General features: G+C 35.8%; 3 protein-coding genes across 3 annotated transcripts; all 3 read left to right on the top strand.

Annotated features, from left to right (window-relative positions):
- Positions 1–1,558: 1,558 nt before the first annotated feature.
- LOC132123984 (acyl-coenzyme A thioesterase 9, mitochondrial-like) lies at positions 1,559–8,505 on the top strand. The gene is made up of 16 exons (XM_059534686.1): positions 1,559–1,714; positions 1,962–2,050; positions 4,001–4,027; positions 4,367–4,412; positions 4,523–4,693; positions 5,307–5,344; positions 5,665–5,748; positions 5,829–5,932; positions 6,016–6,089; positions 6,178–6,245; positions 6,335–6,446; positions 6,531–6,626; positions 6,730–6,810; positions 6,898–6,985; positions 7,076–7,226; positions 7,307–8,505. The coding sequence occupies exons 1-16, from the start codon at positions 1,701–1,703 to the stop codon at positions 7,366–7,368; spliced, it is 1,305 nt and encodes a 434-aa protein (XP_059390669.1). The 5' UTR covers positions 1,559–1,700; the 3' UTR covers positions 7,369–8,505.
- Positions 8,506–10,230: 1,725 nt separating this feature from the next.
- Positions 10,231–13,016, top strand: LOC132124074 (palmitoyl-protein thioesterase ABHD10, mitochondrial-like). The gene is made up of 5 exons (XM_059534849.1): positions 10,231–10,389; positions 10,748–10,931; positions 11,447–11,558; positions 12,068–12,205; positions 12,314–13,016. The coding sequence occupies exons 1-5, from the start codon at positions 10,296–10,298 to the stop codon at positions 12,653–12,655; spliced, it is 870 nt and encodes a 289-aa protein (XP_059390832.1). The 5' UTR covers positions 10,231–10,295; the 3' UTR covers positions 12,656–13,016.
- Positions 13,017–15,074: 2,058 nt separating this feature from the next.
- Positions 15,075–16,862, top strand: LOC132123829 (transgelin-3-like). Its single transcript, XM_059534516.1, has 4 exons — positions 15,075–15,330; positions 15,422–15,596; positions 15,832–15,934; positions 16,060–16,862. Exons 1-4 carry the CDS (start codon positions 15,151–15,153, stop codon positions 16,199–16,201), a joined length of 600 nt encoding a protein of 199 aa, XP_059390499.1. The 5' UTR covers positions 15,075–15,150; the 3' UTR covers positions 16,202–16,862.
- The last annotated feature ends 1,103 nt before the right edge of the window (positions 16,863–17,965 follow it).

Raw genomic sequence — 17,965 nt, 5'->3', positions numbered from 1 at the left:
ATACATTACCAGTGTTTCCCACACATTGATTTATTTGTGGCGTTTGACTTCATTGAATAAACATGAGCACTGCGCAATCATAACAGGACACGGTGTTTTATATGAATGTAGACCTATCTCTAAATGAGGGAACTGACTGTCTTCAGAAAAATTTCGCTGATGTTTTCATTTTTGTCTGATAAAGTAGAGTTCATGAGCGAAGTTGATTTAATTACAGTTTTATCACTCTAAAAGCGCCTACTGCTGGCAGAGAATGAATTTGCATTTTCAATAAGCCCCTCTCCAGCAACATTTCCAGTTTTTGTTGTTGTTTTTTTTTTCTTTTTTTCTGCAGCGGCTTTGGCTTTTTTTCTGGCTGAAGCACATTTTTTCAATATATAAGAATAATCAGCCTACATACCAGTCAAAAGTTTTTGAACAGTAAACTTTTTAATTTTTTTTTTTTTTTTTTTTTTTTTAAGAATTCTCTTCTGCTCACCAAGCCTGCAATTATTTGATCCAAAGTACAGCAAAACAGTAACATTTAGAAATATTTTTTACTACTTAAAATTGCTTTCTATTTGAATAGATTTTAAAATGTAATTTATTCTGGTAATCAAAGCTAGATTTTCAGCATCATTACTCCAGTCTTCAGTGTAATAGGAATTAATACTTTTATTTAGTCGCAAGTGATAGTGATAACAGAGGCAGTTATAATGTAAAAAAAGATTTCTATATCAGATAAATAGTATTGATATCGATTTAGGAAATATATCGTATCGACCGAGATTAAGAAATATATTGTGATATTAATTTTGGCCATATCGTCCAGCCCTGTTTGAACGGCAAGTTCTGTAGGCGATGGGCCTATGCCCTAGGGTTGTTTTCATGGAGGGTCATATTTGGATACTCTATCAATGTCATGAGACCTTTTGAAATAATTAAACATCATTATAAAAATCATAATAGGTGTGACATTAACTTTTAAAATAATAACATGGGACATAATACAAAATAATAGTTTAAAAGTTTCGAAAGCACATTCTTGCTACCATAAACAAACCAGTGTGAAATCTACCTTTATGAGTCGCAATATGTCAGGCACCTCTTTAGGCTCCACTTGACGCAAATTAAAATCGGCCATTTTCTTCTTTTACTCTTTTTCCCTTTTCTCACTGGTCCTCTATATGTGAAAAGAAGCAAAAGGTGTTTCTTCATTTGCTTCCCAGAATATTACACTCCACTGTTTACCGTAATAACGTTTTCTCCGATTGCCGACAAATAGCAGTCAATTAAAGCTACGACGCACCATTATTATTGGCTCATGCTAGTGCGTAACGTGAAAGTATTTCATATTATATCAGTAGGATCAAAACACTGTAGGAATGTATATATTTTCCACATAACGTTTGTCCGTTTGAAGGACATTTCCTTCCAAATAATGTAAAAGACGTGTAAATCCCTTTTTGAAGACCACATTTTAGCATTTTTATGACTCGCTTCCAAAACATAACGGCCGTATACTATAGAAGTTGGTCTGTTAGTGAGTAAATAATATTTTATATGCGCCTTTAAAACGGATAGTACGGTAGACTAGCCGCGCCTTCGAGGAAGTGAGAATCACTGTCAGTTTAGAAATCTGTCCTCTAGAAGCGAGCTGTTGTATGTCTCACGAAATCATTTCTGTTATACAATAAAGTGGTGAGCCAAGAACAAGGAAGATGTTTTCTCCGCGGTGAGTTTTACAGTCTCGCGCCACGCATTTGTTGTGAACTCATCGTTCGTGAGTCATCATGCACTGTTTTTATACAGTCTATGGTCATGCATGAGGGATTCCAGACCAGCCTGGGTCTCTCAATAGTTTTTTATATACAGTTTCTTTAGTTAAGAGTTCCATAATTTTGCGATTTTACCATTAGCAGTTTTGTGAAGTAAAGTTTTCCGGTAAGCTCTTTTCTCCCATGTCTTTGCTTTATGTAAAGGGTCCTGAAGTCTGCATCGTTGTTAATGTGCAGAGGGCTTTCCACGAGTCAAATGTGCCTCCAAGGGAAAGCACCAGATATGGCTGATGGTAATTATAAAAATAATAATAATAATAATAAAAAAAATTTAATATAGTCAGTGTAAGGCAATGAAATATTGTGAGTGTACTAGTTATTACGATGAAACTTTTGAGATCTTACTTTCCTTCTCATTTAGGATGAATGCAGGTAAAATGGGACCTAAGTTGAATAATCTATTAAGTATTATGCCTTTATTCTTAAATATGCTACAAAAGTCACCAATAAAATGTCCCACTTTACCTGTATTCACATTCCTTTACATATATGCTTTGTTGCATGTGCATTCTAGTGTAAAAATGTATTGAATTGTGTTTGTGAATCGTGTTTATATATACAGTTGCAGTCAAAATTATTCAACCCCCTTGACCTGCAGAATCTTTTATTCTTTAAAATCATCAATAAACGCTGTCTGTAAATGTTTAGAAGCTTCTGACACCTCTCTACTACAGTCTTGGCCCATTCCTCGCCTGAAAAAGCTTCCAGATCACTGGTAATCTTTGGTTTTCACATTGCCACTGCTTTCTTCAAATTCAACCAGAAATTTGCAATGAGAATTAAGCCTGGAGACTGAACGAGCCACTCAAGAACATTCTATAACTGATCACTGAACCAAGCAGAAATAGATTTGGATGTGTACTTTGTGGTGACTGTCCTGCAGGAAAGTCCATTGATCATCAGTCTTTGCACCAAAGGCATCACAATTCTTGTCAAAATGTCCTGATACTTCAAAGAATCCATGATGTCCTTCAAACAGTCATGGATTCCACTTCCTGCTACAGTAAAGCAACCCCATAACAGGACTGATCCACCTCCAAGTTTGACGATGGAGATGGTGTTCTTCTGCTTATGAGCTTTGCCTTTTTTACAGCAGACATACTGCTGATCCATGGGTCCAAAAAGTTCCAGTTTGGTGACATCACTCCATAAAACATTCCTCCAGAGCCCCACAGGTCCACACAAATGAATTTTATCAAGTTCAAGTTGGCCTTTTGTTCTTCTTGATCAAGAGTGGTATTCATCAAGATGTCTCAACATGAAGGCCATACTTGTCTAGTGTTCTTCTTACACACTGCATTGAAATGGTTTTCCTCCTTTCATCGGGTCATCTTGCAAGTCTTTGGCTGTACATTGCAAGTTTTTCTCAGTTGCTCTGATAACACTTTTTATGAAATTGTGCTTTTTCTTCAACACCCTCAAAGGTTTTCTGGTAAAACACACTTTAAGCTAAGGAATAAGGCTGAGAGATGTGTCTCTAGGAACTTTCAATGTCTTGGAAATCTTCATATAGCCTTAGCCTTTCTAAAGTAATACAATATTTATTCTCTTTAGCTTTTGGGAGATCTCCTTTGACATTTTTGCTACTCAACTTCAACACATGTATTGACTAACTGTATGTGTAACAGCTCAAGCTAATTCTGTTTTTAATAGAGTTTCTAAAGGCTTAATTGTGTTTTGAGACTGTTTTATTCCCCACCATGCAAAAAACTGATTTAAAAACAGCAATGTTGAATAGGGGTTGAATAATTATGACATAGCAGTATTATTAAAAAATCTTAACTCAAAAATTTTACATTTATATATTGACAATATCACTTTTAATATGCCAGTGAACTGTTATAGATGCAATTTTTATTTTATCCTGGATCTTCAGAAAAGCTTGTATTTGTAAAGTACTGCAGTCTCTGAGGGGTTGAGTAATTTTGATTGCAACTGTATATATATGGTATATATGGACGTTATCAGTACATCACTGCTGACAGATGTGGCCAGAATTTTAATTAGTAATGTCTGGCAAGAACTAATATAAATAATGTTTTAGTAATTTAAGTAATTTAGTAATTCACGGGAAATTATTGCCTAATTGCGTGTATATATTTATATATATCTATATTTATTTTTTTTACACTGTAATCATTAGCCTACAATAATCATAATTACCTGTTTTTCTGTCCCCACAGGAAACACATTTTTACTTGTGAGCAATGGTAAAATGAAAGAACATTTACTCTCTTTGATATTCTTATGTGTCTTCATAAACACTGTCCTGCTGTTATTTCATGGTTTATGTGCATGAAGTTCTTTGTACTTTCCCATCTAGTATTTTTTTTTCTTCAAATGTGAGCGGCCTGTTCATGCAGACTAGTCTTGGTTCCTTTTCTAATACATCATTTCTGTTGACTATTTTTTCTGTGTCTCTGTATTATATTATGGGATGATACAAATTCTGCTTTGCTTTTCATTCCAACACTACTCTTAAATACATACATTATGTGATATCTCAGTACATCATTAAAGCTCCATTTTGTTCCTCCTTATTTTCCCAGTTCGCAACAGGCTGCGGGAGATCGTTGGAGCGTCCACCAACTGGAAGTATGTTACTGTATTTACAATTGTGTTATTATGTTATCCCTTCTGCAGAATGTCACCAGTATGTTACCACTTAGCATAAAATATTGCATTCTCTCCATTTTGTTGTACAGAGATCATCAGCAAGCATTAGCTGAGCGTGCAACACTAAGCCAGTATCTTGCTCAGAGTCAAGATGAACTTCCTGCAAAGACAATGAAGGACAGTGCAATTGAGGCACATCTTCCTCTGGGTTCCCAGCCTGCCTTGAGAGAGAAATACCTCAACTATCACAACAGTGTCAGGTGCTAAAATACCACCACTTCTCTCCTGCAGTAGAGCTGCACAATTAATCGAATTATTAAATGTGGTTGCAATTATGAATGTCAAAATTATATTGTTCAAAGGCACAATTACAAAAAAGTCCACTTACAGTGCTTAAGATGTGTTTTTTTCTATTTCTACAGGTTATCTTAAGGGGTTTCCATTGTTTTAATTTTAGTCTTAGTATAAAATCATAATACCATGCATATTTTTACTGTATTTATCTAAAGAAGGAACCAAACCAATCTATAGTTGACATTTGAGGCTTTATGCTATAGAAAAGCAGTGAAATATTTTCCGGAAGAGTGTTTTCAGCTTGTTTATTTTCATATAAAAATATGGCATGCAATTGCTTCAGACAATGGTATAAAGCTGTCGTAATTAATAATCGCAATTACACTTTCAAGGGAATAATCAACAAATATGATTTTTGTCATAATCTAGCAGCACTAAACTGCAGCATAAATACCTGGTTGCTTGTCTGTTCTCAAATTAGTGGCATTTGGAAATATCAAACTTCGCAACCAGTCATTTTTGAATATTCATTCTGATCCGAGTACATTTTCTTTTGTTTAAATACCTTTTTCTCAACAGGTTTGGAAGGATTTTGGAGGACTTGGACAGTTTAGCAGGTAATAAATCCATCTTAAAAATATAAGTTCCAAAAGGAGTGATGCCATTAAAGATTTTTTTTATGTTCCTCAAAGAACTTTTCTAGAACATTTTTACTCAGTGTAAAGAACATTTTAATAATCTTAAAGAACCTTTTTCCATGATTAAGAATCTCTTGTGCAATGGAAGGGTTTCATGGATGTTAAAGGTTCTTATTTTGAACTTAGATGCTCATAAAGAACCTTTATTTTTTAAATGGAAGATGTAGACAATAACAGCCGTATTGGCTGTTCATAACTTGCTCTGTCTTTTCACATACAGTTTCATTCTTGTCTCTTAGTGCTCATCTGTTATTCTCACACATGGAATAAAGAGCTGAAAAGATCTCCACTGTCTATCGTCACCGCCCTAGTGGACAAGATCGGTATTACTTCTTGAATTAGTAGACTTTTTTGGGGGGTTGTTGTCAGTAAATGATTTAAATTTAGTTTTATTACTTCACAGATATGAGAAAAAACATAATCTACCCCGACTGTGACATTAAGTTCACGGGTCATGTGACATGGGTTGGCAAAACCTCAATAGAAGCTAAAATGCATTTGTCTCAGGTATTCCTAAAGTCTGTTTATGAAACATGTATTATATGTTGCACATAAAAGAGTCATTGAACTTAAACCAGCCATTTTCACAGTATCATGATGGGGCGTACACTGATGTATTAGATGCCACATTTGTAATGGTGGCTCGAGATCCTGAAAACAAAAGGTAACTTTAAACCTGTTGGTATGATCGAGAAACTATGATTGCTGTATTGTGTCTGTAAATGTGTACTGGCTATGTACTGTTTTTCCAGGGCAGCTTTTATAAACCCACTAAAACTAGAGAGTCTAGAGGAAGAGGCCATTTTTCAACAAGGAGAGAGTGAGTAGTGCTTTTGTTTGTCTGTAATCACAATTGCTACTTCATTTTGAAGCATTTAGAGCAAGACCGATGTCCTCTATATTGATCAGTTAACAAGACGAGGCGTGTGGAGCTGAGCACAGCCTCTCTTCTGAAAGTGGCCCCTACAGCCGAGGAGAGGACTCGCATTCACAACCTGTTCCTCAACACTCTAGACACACAGTCAGATTTATTAATACTACCCCTTTATATATCTGTGCCTTTGCTTTTGCCCATTTCTTAACAATATTTACCTTCTTCCTATAGAACTGTCAGCTTTCGGAGTCGTATTTTACCACCTAACTCCGTGTGGATGGAAGATGCCAAAATGAAAGGGCTTGAGATTTGCCATCCACAAGAAAGTAGTTTTTGCAATACTTAATCGATGAAACTGACAGTGTCAATTAGTACATTTGCCTAATGTGCACTCACTGACGTTCTTTATTGTTTATATTATACAGGAAAGAAATATCTTTAACCGGATATTTGGTGGTTTTTTGATGAGAAAAGCCTATGAACTTGGTTGGGCGAATGCCTGTGCATTTATGTAAGAGATCCCCCTTTGCTATCTATTGAATATTTACTGTAAAGAAGTCTTTTCATTCCTTTACATGGCTGTATTTGGATCTTTTAGTGGTAGCAGACCAACACTGGTGGCTGTCGATGACATCTTATTTCGAAAACCAGTAGAAATTGGCTCTTTGCTATTGCTGTCCTCACAGGTTTCTAAATTGTTAAAAATCAAATGCATTAATTTGTAGCTATTTTTTTATCCCTTCAGAATAAGATTGATGATAATACTGTGCTGTCAGGTTTGTTACACAGAAGGGATGCACATCCAGGTCAGGGTTCACACAGAGGTGCTTGACCCATTGACCCGACAACACAGCACCACAAATGTATTTCACTTCACTTTTTGCATTGAGAAGGATATCCCAGCTGTTGTACCACAGAGCTATGGAGGTCAGATACAGATTTTCACAATATTAATACTTTGTATATTAATGGTATTACCAGTAACTTAATATTGTTGCCATTTGCAGAGTCTATGCTTTATCTGGATGGAAAGAGGCACTTTGATGAGACCATGAGGAGTCAAGGTTGAGCATCTGGGATGTGCAGGGATGAAAGTTCTCATTTTTTATTTCCGTTCATTTTATATTCACTATATTTTTTATTGTTTGCTGCATTTGACGTAAATCTAAAACATTATTTTTCACAATTTTAAACTTACAGTGGGAGAGGAGCATTTAGTGAAATGGTTTTGCAATGAAAGGTGTTTTTTTTTTATGTTTCTTGATTGTGGTAATATTGAACCTATTTAGTCATTAAGACTTATAACAGACCATGTTCTGTTTGCACTACAATGCCATTCATAAGAAGATATGACAAGACTCTTAAACCAAGTGATTTTGGTTGTACTGTTACTGATCTGAATGCAGCCAAAGTGATTCATGAACAACTGGTACCTTGGAAAAGGATATACATATTTGCACAAATTCTAAGAATAAGTCTTCCTTCCTTCCTTCCTTCCTTGATCTTCTCAAAAGGAAACAAGGAGATCTGAAACCTGAGATCAAATTATGAGAGCACTGCCTCACCAAACACTCCAAAAACACTTTTGGTCTAGAATGCACATTATGAATAAGAATCGGGTTTTGCTGTTATATCTGCATATGTTTCAGAATGCTGACAAATTGGCTTATATATAAACATCCATTTTTGCATTATTATTTTTAAATGCAACAAACAACCTTGGACTTTTGCAAAAAAAAAATGGTAGTAAGAACCTAGAATGGACTCTGTAAGAAGTTAAAGTGCCCCTGTTATGGGTTATGAAAGGTTCATATTTTGGTTTTGGGAGTCCCCAACAACAGGCTGACATGCATGCAAGGTCAAAAAATACTTTCATCATCTTATAATGTGCATTTTACCTTATTTGCTCAATGATTCCCAAATGATTAGTTTAACGATCCATTTTCCCAAACCCCTCCTTTTCGTGATGCTAATCTGCAGTGATTTTTTACACTAACATGTAAAAGGAAGTAGCTTCAGGGAGATTTATAATGCATTTCATGTACACACTACCTGTAGCACAATGACCAACAAATGCATGCCTTTTTTCACAAAATATGTTTACCATCATTTATTTTTTAAATACTTGTATTATTTTATGTTTGTATGAGTATTCTTGTTTGTTTCTTATAAATACAGAACATTAAATATGCTTGTTTACATCTGACTAACATTTGCCTTATGTGTAATGCACATTTCAGAGCTGTGTTCTCTTTTTATTTATTCCATGAGCGAAAGTGTCCAGTGCTGGTCATGTGATCTAAACAGTGGTCCCCGTGAGGTCCCCCACTCCATGTAAAATGAAATAAAAGTAAAAATTGTATTAGGGTGCTTATGACTGGAGTTTTCATCTCATGTGAATGTACCATTTAAACATTTTTGTACTATTCTTTTATCTGTTTAAAAAATTGTACTGGGGAAACAATCAGTGAGCAATCTCAAGCGTTGTCCTGACAGTTGCTTCCCCCGAGTGACAAACTCGTGAAATTGCAAGTGTGATAGATAACCACTACATCAAGAAGCTGTTATATTTGATCATTCTAACACAGGGAGTAAATATGTTTTTTTCCTACTTATTTTGTATATATTCCATATATCAGTAGAAATCGGTTCTTTACTACTGTCTTCTCAGGTTAGTAAGTTTTGCTGTTTCAGCTTATTTTAAATATCATTCACACTAACACAATGGTGATCTCTTTATCTGGTGTGTTACACAGAAGTGATGTATGTCCAGGTCAGGGTTCAATCAGAAGTGCTTGATCCTTTGACCCAGCAGCACAACATCACCAATGTGTTTCACTTCACTTTCTGTCTTGAAAAGGATGTCTCAGCTGTTGTCCCACAGAGTTATGGAGGTTCAAATTATTATTTTTTTTATAAATACAAATATTATTATAAATAAGTAATATATTAATATATATATATATATTATATAATTAATATATATAATTGTAATTATTTGTAATTGTAATAATTTTATGTAATGCAATAAAATATATATTATTTTAGCAAAATATATACACTTTTATGTTCTACTGTATTTAAAATGATTTTGTAATAATTTGGACATCTTCAGAGTAGACAGAGGCACATTGATGGGACAATGAGAAACCAGTGTTGAGCATTCTAGGATGTGCTGATAGGAACAGATACTGTACCTGTTAAAGCTTCACTAACATCCATCACTAGTAACATGAGTGTGTATGTGTAGATTCTGATTATAGAAAATGTCTTCCCTAACACTGTTACATGCATGTATTTGACACATTCAGTATCAATTATTTCATTTATGAATGTATATATTTTCTGAACCACTTTCTCTGACATGTTTCAAATGTGAGATATAAAGTAAAAAACACTACAGTGTGTGACACACTAAAACAACCATCCACTCAATTCTTTGTCTATATGCCATTTTCCCTTTCCTTTTTCATCAGCTCATAACATTGTAGTTCTACACACCTCCCATTTAATTGTGATTTACAGGCCTGAAAAAAAAGCCATAACAATTAAATAAAATCTTAAGAAGGTACAGACATTTCTATATGAACTATACATTTCCCTGTTTGCGCCTTAGATATTTCATTGTCTATTGTTTTTGAGTGTTAAAATGCTTATCCATTAAAACTAGCAACTGGAAAAGTCTTGTAAATTTGGTCAGAAGTTGGATAGATATGCTATGACTTTATTCTTTTAGACAGGGATGCAATTCTGGTCTAACAAATTTTGTAGTTGGCCAAACTATCATAATCTTTAAAATAATATTTAAAATGTTTCTGATTTGGACAGCTCAGGGTTATGCAACGTTGAAGAAAAAAAAGTGAAGTGGGAATTTGAATGTGTAATTTGCAGTATATTTGGCAACACTGCAAGGGATCAATGGAGGATCTCATTGCCATTCTTAACATGGCAACTCATGTGCTCTCGCGTTATTTCCGCAGTGGGTGGTGAGACAGCATGGCAGCGGTGGTGTTAGCGCATTGTTGGAGAGGACTTTTTCAGAGCTCGGGCAATGGAGCTGTCGGCACTATCAAGTCGAAGATTTTCGAGGGTCAGTACAAGTAAACTTATAAAACGCTGCATTTAGATAACAAAAATAGAAGCCCCGCTTATTAAAAACTAGGCAAATGAAGGGGGTGTGGCATGAAAACGCCTGAGGGGAGTGGGATTCTCTGCATAACTCTGCACTTTATCTACAAAACTAGAAGAGCTCTTTTATACCTTTAAAACTAATGGGTGCTAAAAATTCCGCTTTTCCATCACAAGAATAAATTACACTTCTAAATGTATATTAAAGTAGAAAACTTTTCTTGTTGTATGTAAATGTATTCTTTAAAAGTCTTTTGAACACTAGTAAAAGAATTGCAGAACTATAAACTCTAAAGCCCTGTTGATGTGTTTATTTGCAGGAGTTAGACAGAAATCTACGGTACAGTACATATCACGGCCAGATCATCCAAAGCTGGCCTATCAGAGAGTGAAAGGAAAGAGTCCTGGTGTTGTGTTCCTGCCTGGATATGGCTCCAACATGAGCGGAGAGAAGGCAGAGGCCCTGGGGGAGTTCTGCAGGTCACTAGGTCATGCCTACCTGAGGTTTGTGTCTGTTAATCATTCACATATATGTGCACTGGGGTTCAGATATCGAAGTATCTTATCTAAATGTATCTTATTTACATTTACTCAATGTAAATAATGTAAAAAGGAACTGAAATTGAAAAAAAAGTAATAAATTAATGTTATGATATCAAAGGATTTGAGATTCTGTGTTATCTAGGCCACTAATCAATTATGCAAATTTGTGACAGATCATGTGACTTTTTGTATAGATGGTGAGATTTTCTTTCTTTGAAACAAAATAGTCACTTTGGATAATGAACATGCTCATCAGGTTAAACTGGTTAAAAAAAACAAAAACAAAAAATAGAAACATTTTTCTTAGACATTTGGACTCACTTTATATGCTGTTGACCGTAATTTGAATCATGCATAGTTTTATTTTTTTTTAAGAACTTAGACTGCTTGGCCTAGATTTTTTTTTTTTCAGCAATCAAATAATGTCCCACCAGTGTGTTGAAATGCTCTAGGTGAAAGTTTATGTGGATTTACAGGTTTGATTACTCAGGTCATGGAGCCTCTGAGGGTGTTTTTTCAGAAGGCACCATTGGAACATGGAAAAAAGATGTCCTGTTCATGTTAGATGAACTCGCTGAAGGTCCCCAGGTAAGACTAAAAAGACTAAACCAGCTGGAGAAGTGCCAGCGTTTGTGTTTTTAGAAGACTTTTTAAAAGTAAACAGGACTTCTATAACTGAAATACAGCTGTTATTTCTCATTTTTGAATAAATATGTTCAGTGTTTTCCCTTAAAGGCATAGTTCACCTCAAAAGGAAGATTCATCCTCGTGTCAATCCAAACCCCTGAGTTTCTTTCTTCTGTGTAACCAAACAGTTGCTGGTCCCCATTGATTTCCATATTATGGAAAATACTGTTGAAGTCAATGAACCAGACCAGAAACTGTTACCCACATTCTTCAAAATATCGTCTTTTATGTTCAGCCAAACAAAGAAATGTATGCAGGTTTGGAATTACCTCAGTGAATGATCACAGAATTTTCTTTTCTGGGTGAACTATCTTTTTAATTCTTAATGAATTTTAAAGAGTGAACACTAGAGGTCACTAATATTTTAAATATGGCACTGAACACTGGTTTTGACTAATGTTTTCTCTTAGATTCTTGTTGGCTCCAGTATGGGTGGCTGGCTGATGCTTTTGGCTGCTATAGCTCGCCCAGAGAAGACAAAAGCCTTGGTGGGCATTTCCACAGCAGCAGATCATTTTGTTACAGCCTTTAAGACACTTCCTATAGAGGTGAGATGCAGCTGAAGTAGTTTGACATGCTTTAGTGTTCATTAATGTCTCAAATGTTCAAGTATTGATATCCAAAAATCAATCTGAGAGTTCACGTATGTTATTTAGGTGAGAAAAGAGTGCGAGGACAAGGGTGTATGGACAATCCCCACGAAAAGTAACGAGGAGGGCATCTACACTGTGAGTATGGACTTCCTGCATGAGGCAGAGAACCATTGTATCCTACAGAGCCCCATCCCTATCACCTGTCCTATACGTCTCATTCACGGCCTGAAAGACGAGGACGTGCCCTGGCACATCTCCATGCAAGTGGCTGAGCGTGTGCTGAGCCCCGACGTGGATGTCATTCTGCGGCGCCACGGACAGCACCGCATGGCTGAGAAAGATGACATCAAGCTCATTGTCTACACCATCGATGACCTCATAGACAAGCTTACCACCATGGTGTGAAACACCGTTTGGGATGGGTTTACCAAGCAACCAGCCTTAAGACCCTCTCCCCCTTTCTTTGCCAGACATCCGCTTCCTGTTTTGTGCAAGACAAGAATGATGCAAAAGGTGAACTGTGGGTGGACAAAGTATTTTTTTTTGTTCATGTCTTTTACTTGTTTACCACAATGCTGTGCCATTAAACATTTTAGCTAAAGCTGCTGTTCGTCTAGCAAAAGGTTTGTCTAGATCTCTGTGCCTTTTTATCATATTTCACACTGTTTTATGGAAATAAAGCCTATATATCAATATGCAGTATTTTGATGTAATTAAACACTGTACTCCTTAAAGGAATATTACAATAAATTCAATGTTAAGCTCAGTTGACAGCAATGATTATAAATTATATTCACAACCCTTTCATGGAATTTCATACCTGCTCAACAAATTTACTCCCAGAACAGATGTTTGAGGGGAAGCATTGAAATGACAAAAACGTATATTTGAATCTTTAAATCATTTGCACTTTAAAACTGTAAAGCTGATAACGTAATTTTATTGCCATTTTTTTAGTTTTAGGGTTTATGGCATTTGCGTTGTAGGTCATGGATATAACTTTAATAATTTTTATTTTTCCCTCTTCCTTGCCATACTAATCTTGTTGTTTATCTTGTGGCCATAATGTTGAAACAGAATCCAAATTGAGCTCAATCACTGCTTTTTTTATGCACTTTTACACTTATGTTGTAGTCAACATTAGACCACAAACACTGTTTATAGTATAAGGTATAAAGAATTAGTGGTGTGCACACTATTGCATTAGACCTCCTGAACATCCCACTAAGCATGTTATATCAAAGCTGACCTTTCAGTTCTCTCCTGTCCTATGCATTATCTATTTGTTTGGAGGACTGTGCCACTGCTCCAGAAAAAGCTTGGTTGTTTATTTTTTACTTTTTTTATTTTTTGACATGACTAGATGCGAATAACAATGTGAATACATCATTCAGGTCTCATTTAAATTACAGTAATTGCTAAATAGAAGAGCTTGCTAGTATTATATAAGCTGCATTATATTTTGGTGTTTAGCCCACACTTCCAAACTACTATAACATACAATGTAATTCAATGTAATGTTGTTATTAGCAATTACATAAAATTTCAATTCCACAGTTTACTCGCTTAGGTCTTAAGGGGAATTTTTGTTGTTGTTGTTGTTGTTGTTGTAAAAGTAGCTTTAAGCCATGCTTAAAGATTTCAGTAATTATTTAGCAGTAGATTACTTGTTTTTACTGTTTATCACGTGCTGCTCTCTTTTTTTTCTTTCTCTCTGCAGAATTTGTATGATTAACATCTTAATATACCGTAATTGGAAATGGGGCTGGTTAATTAGCCTACTACTGTGAGGACAAAAGCTGAAGAAAAGTTGTTTTTTTAATCTGTCATTAAGAAACGTGAGCTATATATATATATATATATATATATATATATATATATATATATAATATTTTTTTTTTTTAAGATAACGATCGAGTTGAACCCAAGTAAAGCTTATTGGAATATAGTCTGCTTCTGTTCTGTAGTGTCTATTTTGTGTCATTCTGTCTTTCCATTCCCGACGTTACGAATTACACCTCCGAAAATGATCAGCTCGTGAATGTTAATTAAGTCACTCCGAGGCTACATTGGTAACTTTCCACCAGCGTCCGTCTACGTAGGCTAATTAATATTCATAAGCCAAGCCATTCCGACCAGTAGCCCCTCACTGCAGAACACAAGCCGGACAGTGCGCTCGGAGCCACGCCCCTCCCCCACCGCATGGATGTTTCAGTCCAGCATCTCTGAGCGCTGACCACAGGAAGGATTTGACCTCGCTGCACAGGAGGACGACACGCACATCTGATTGCAGTGAGTGAATCTTTATCCTTGACAAAACGATTTGAATGATGATATCGCAAGTAGTATTAAATAATTTTGAGTAGGCTAATTGTTTGAATGTAGTAGTTTTAAACTAATTTTGTCTAAATATGCACGTGCTATTTCTTTTTGCGTCTGCACTCTCAGTTTGATTATAAAGAAATGTAGAATGACTGTCTCCTAGATTATTATTATTATATGTTCAAAATTGGTTTAGATTTTTAGATATTTAGTTTTTTCTTTAAAGTCACGCATGGGAACAGAAGCATGGACCACACCCCGGTCAAAATTACCCCATGTGTTCATACTTACAAATGTATATATTGTAGACTGTATCGTGATACAGTAATATTAAATTCATATTTACAATACGTTCATTGTTATGTGAATTAATATTTACAATAAGTTATACACAATGAATGTAACCCCCCCCCGCCCCCCCCCCACCACAACCAAAAAACAAAACCGTAACAATAGCCAAAGGGAAAATTATAAAGCCTTATTTTTTCTTCCCTTTGTAGTACAGATTGAGCTAGTGTGTACATTTGTTGTTGTTTTTAGATATACTTAGTAAAGACCTAGAATTATTCAACCTGACCATGGCAAACCGAGGACCCAGTTATGGACTGAGCCGCGAGGTGCAGGAGAAGATCGAGCAGAAGTATGACCCAGAGCTGGAGTCTCGACTGGTGGACTGGATTGTCACTCAGTGTGGAGGAAATCTAGAGAAACCCCAGCCGGGGAAGCAAAACTTTCAGAACTGGCTAGTGGATGGCACTGTGAGTGAATGTCAGTTTGACAATATCACACCAACATGATTCCATTCACCTTTTATTTATCTTTGTCTCCCCGATTCGTCCGTGTCTGCAGATCCTCTGTAGATTCATTAACAGTTTGTATCCGTGTGGAAAGGAGCCTATAAAGAAGATCCCAGAGACTCTGGTGGCCTTTAAGCAGATGGAAAAGATCTCACAGTTCCTGCAGGCAGCTGAAGCTTACGGAGTAATAACTACAGATATTTTTCAGACAGTGGATTTGTGGGAAGGTACTGTAAAATTAGCTTTTATAAGCTCTATAGCAGCACTTCTGAATTAGCATGGTGCTTGTAAAAGCAAACCACTGTAGAAAATGAATATAGGAGTTTGAATTGTTTTAAAAGATTGCTTTAAATCAGCCAGGCTTTGCGTACTTCAATACATCATCCTAGAAAGCTTTGCAAGTTGCGTTGCTGGTTTGTAGCCAAAGTCACTTCAGTGCTTATTGGTTCCCTTGGTTAAAAGGAAAAGACATGGCAGCCGTCCAGAGAACTCTAATGGCCCTGGGTAGCGTCGCTCTCACAAAAGACGATGGACATTACCGAGGTAACCTGGACTGGTTTCACAGGTGAGCAGGACAAGTCCTATAAAGATTAACGTCAGACTAATTCATAGTGGGGCGTTAAGTCCTGTCTATTTGGACTTGTGAATGGACTTTGTTGTGTCTCAACTCTTTTTGATCTCGTGTGACAGGAAATCTCAAGGCAACCGGCGAGAGTTTTCTGAGGAGCAGTTGCGACAGGGTCAGAATCTGATTGGCTTACAGATGGGCAGTAACCGTGGGGCATCTCAGGCTGGCATGACTGGTTACGGCATGCATCGGCAGATTATGTAAAACTATACTAGTGCCCAGCAACTTGCCTAAAACACCCAGAAGACCTTAAACCCCCTCACCCCAGCCCTCACCGTGCAGTGTTCTTGGACGGTGCATCTATTCGATGAAGAAGAGCAGTCTTAGTAACGTCAAAAACTGAAGTATAGAGGTTTTAGGATAACAGAGCATGCCAGATATATCTATTTTAAGTTTGGTTTGCTCAGCTTGTGATAATATCAATTTATTTATTTGTAAATGTATGCAAAGTGATAGTAATTCTTATAGTTTTATCTAAGAAAGTCAAAACAACTGCCTTACTCTCTATGAGTGAACAGTGTGTTGATATACCAAATTACAGACAACTATTATTACAGACAGAAACTATAACTAGTTTACATAGTGTTTGAATGTACATTGAAGGACAAAGTTTGCCCTTCCAGATACTGTATTGCACCTGTTGTTATTGCTGGGTTATTGTGAACAGTTCCTTTGCTGTTTTAATAGCAAAAATTAGAAATTATAGGATGTCAATGCACATACCTACCAGAAAGACTGTATGCAGATTAATAATATATTCATTTGTTTTATCATTTTTGTGTGTGAATATTCCATGTCCGTTTCAAAATAAGCTTGATTTTAGTGACCATGTTTGATGTAAATGTTTAATAAATTGATACCTTAAGTGTTGTTGTTTTTTTCTAGTAAAATAAAATGCAATTCTGCATGAAGAATGAAGAATGTTTTAATACACTTTTTAGAGTTTTCAGGAGACATTTTTGCTGCAGTGTTCTATAATTGCTTATATAGTCCTTTATAGATTAAAAATGTTCTTGATGTTATATTATGTGATAGATCTAGTTTTAAAAAATGTTAGAACATGGTTCAGATGTGATCACATTGGCATTATTAAGGTATATTGTCAATAGTGCAGTGATTAATAAAGCACCGTTCACACAGAAGTTACTTTCAAACCAGGCAGCTTTCTGATAGTCAAGATGGCGAAATTACATGACCAACTTGAATACTAGCAAAATCTATGTGGGAACTTTATCTCACAAATTCCTTTTGAAATGACTGGATTTTGAAATTACATTTCTGAAAGTGACTGTAAACGTAACTGTGCCTCGTCATCAGATACAAAAACCAAAATTACAATATATTGAGGTCTTATGGAGTGAAATTATGAGTCTGTGTAAGAAACTGAACAACACTTACAACATTAATACCATCATCATTTTTGGGTGAGATATTCTGTTAAGACACGGGATCAAGTCTATATATATATATATATTGACCTATATGTATGGCCTTAAATTATTATTTAATTAAGCAATATATAATCACAATATTTTAATTTCAAATTCCTATTCCTTTTCTCTTAGTGTGGCACATTGAAGCTCTGTTATAGGTTCTCCTTAATGGCTGTAGAAACCTTTTAGCTCTAATTGAAACTGTTTAATAAGGGGGAGGAAGACAGACATGACATATTTCAAAAGCTTAAAGCCAAATGGATTCAAAAGGTCAAGCGTTGGGATGTGTTGGACTGCATTTGCAGTGTCACTGAAGTGGAAATTTAATCAAGATAGAGTAACACCCATAAGGAGCTATACATGGAACCATATACATTAAGCAATGAATTGCATGATGCTCTTTAGACTTTATGGCTGTTCAGTAATGTTTCTAAACCAACCAAATCAAATATAGCAAATTAAAGCACAAGATGCTCGGGTCACATAACATCCCAAAGCCTTTAAGGAAGTGACTGACTGACTTTCATGAGGGTTT

Source organism: Carassius carassius, chromosome 42, assembly GCF_963082965.1.
Source record: "Carassius carassius chromosome 42, fCarCar2.1, whole genome shotgun sequence".
In the NCBI taxonomy this organism is placed as follows: domain Eukaryota; kingdom Metazoa; phylum Chordata; class Actinopteri; order Cypriniformes; family Cyprinidae; genus Carassius; species Carassius carassius.
This window is presented reverse-complemented; position numbering and strand designations above follow the sequence as displayed.

Excerpts from the sequence above, each read along its gene's own strand:
- LOC132123829 (XM_059534516.1), top strand. The coding sequence starts at position 15,151 with ATGGCAAACCGAGGACCCAGTTATGGACTGAGCCGCGAGGTGCAGGAG. Across the intron at positions 15,331-15,421 it reads ACTGGCTAGTGGATGGCACT|ATCCTCTGTAGATTCATTAA; the intron begins GTGAGTGAATGT and ends CCGTGTCTGCAG. Across the intron at positions 15,597-15,831 it reads GACAGTGGATTTGTGGGAAG|GAAAAGACATGGCAGCCGTC; the intron begins GTACTGTAAAAT and ends CTTGGTTAAAAG.
- LOC132124074 (XM_059534849.1), top strand. The coding sequence starts at position 10,296 with ATGGCAGCGGTGGTGTTAGCGCATTGTTGGAGAGGACTTTTTCAGAGC. Across the intron at positions 10,390-10,747 it reads CAAGTCGAAGATTTTCGAGG|GAGTTAGACAGAAATCTACG; the intron begins GTCAGTACAAGT and ends GTTTATTTGCAG. Across the intron at positions 10,932-11,446 it reads CTAGGTCATGCCTACCTGAG|GTTTGATTACTCAGGTCATG; the intron begins GTTTGTGTCTGT and ends GTGGATTTACAG.
- LOC132123984 (XM_059534686.1), top strand. Across the intron at positions 5,345-5,664 it reads GGACTTGGACAGTTTAGCAG|TGCTCATCTGTTATTCTCAC; the intron begins GTAATAAATCCA and ends CTTGTCTCTTAG. Across the intron at positions 6,986-7,075 it reads TGCTATTGCTGTCCTCACAG|GTTTGTTACACAGAAGGGAT; the intron begins GTTTCTAAATTG and ends CTGTGCTGTCAG.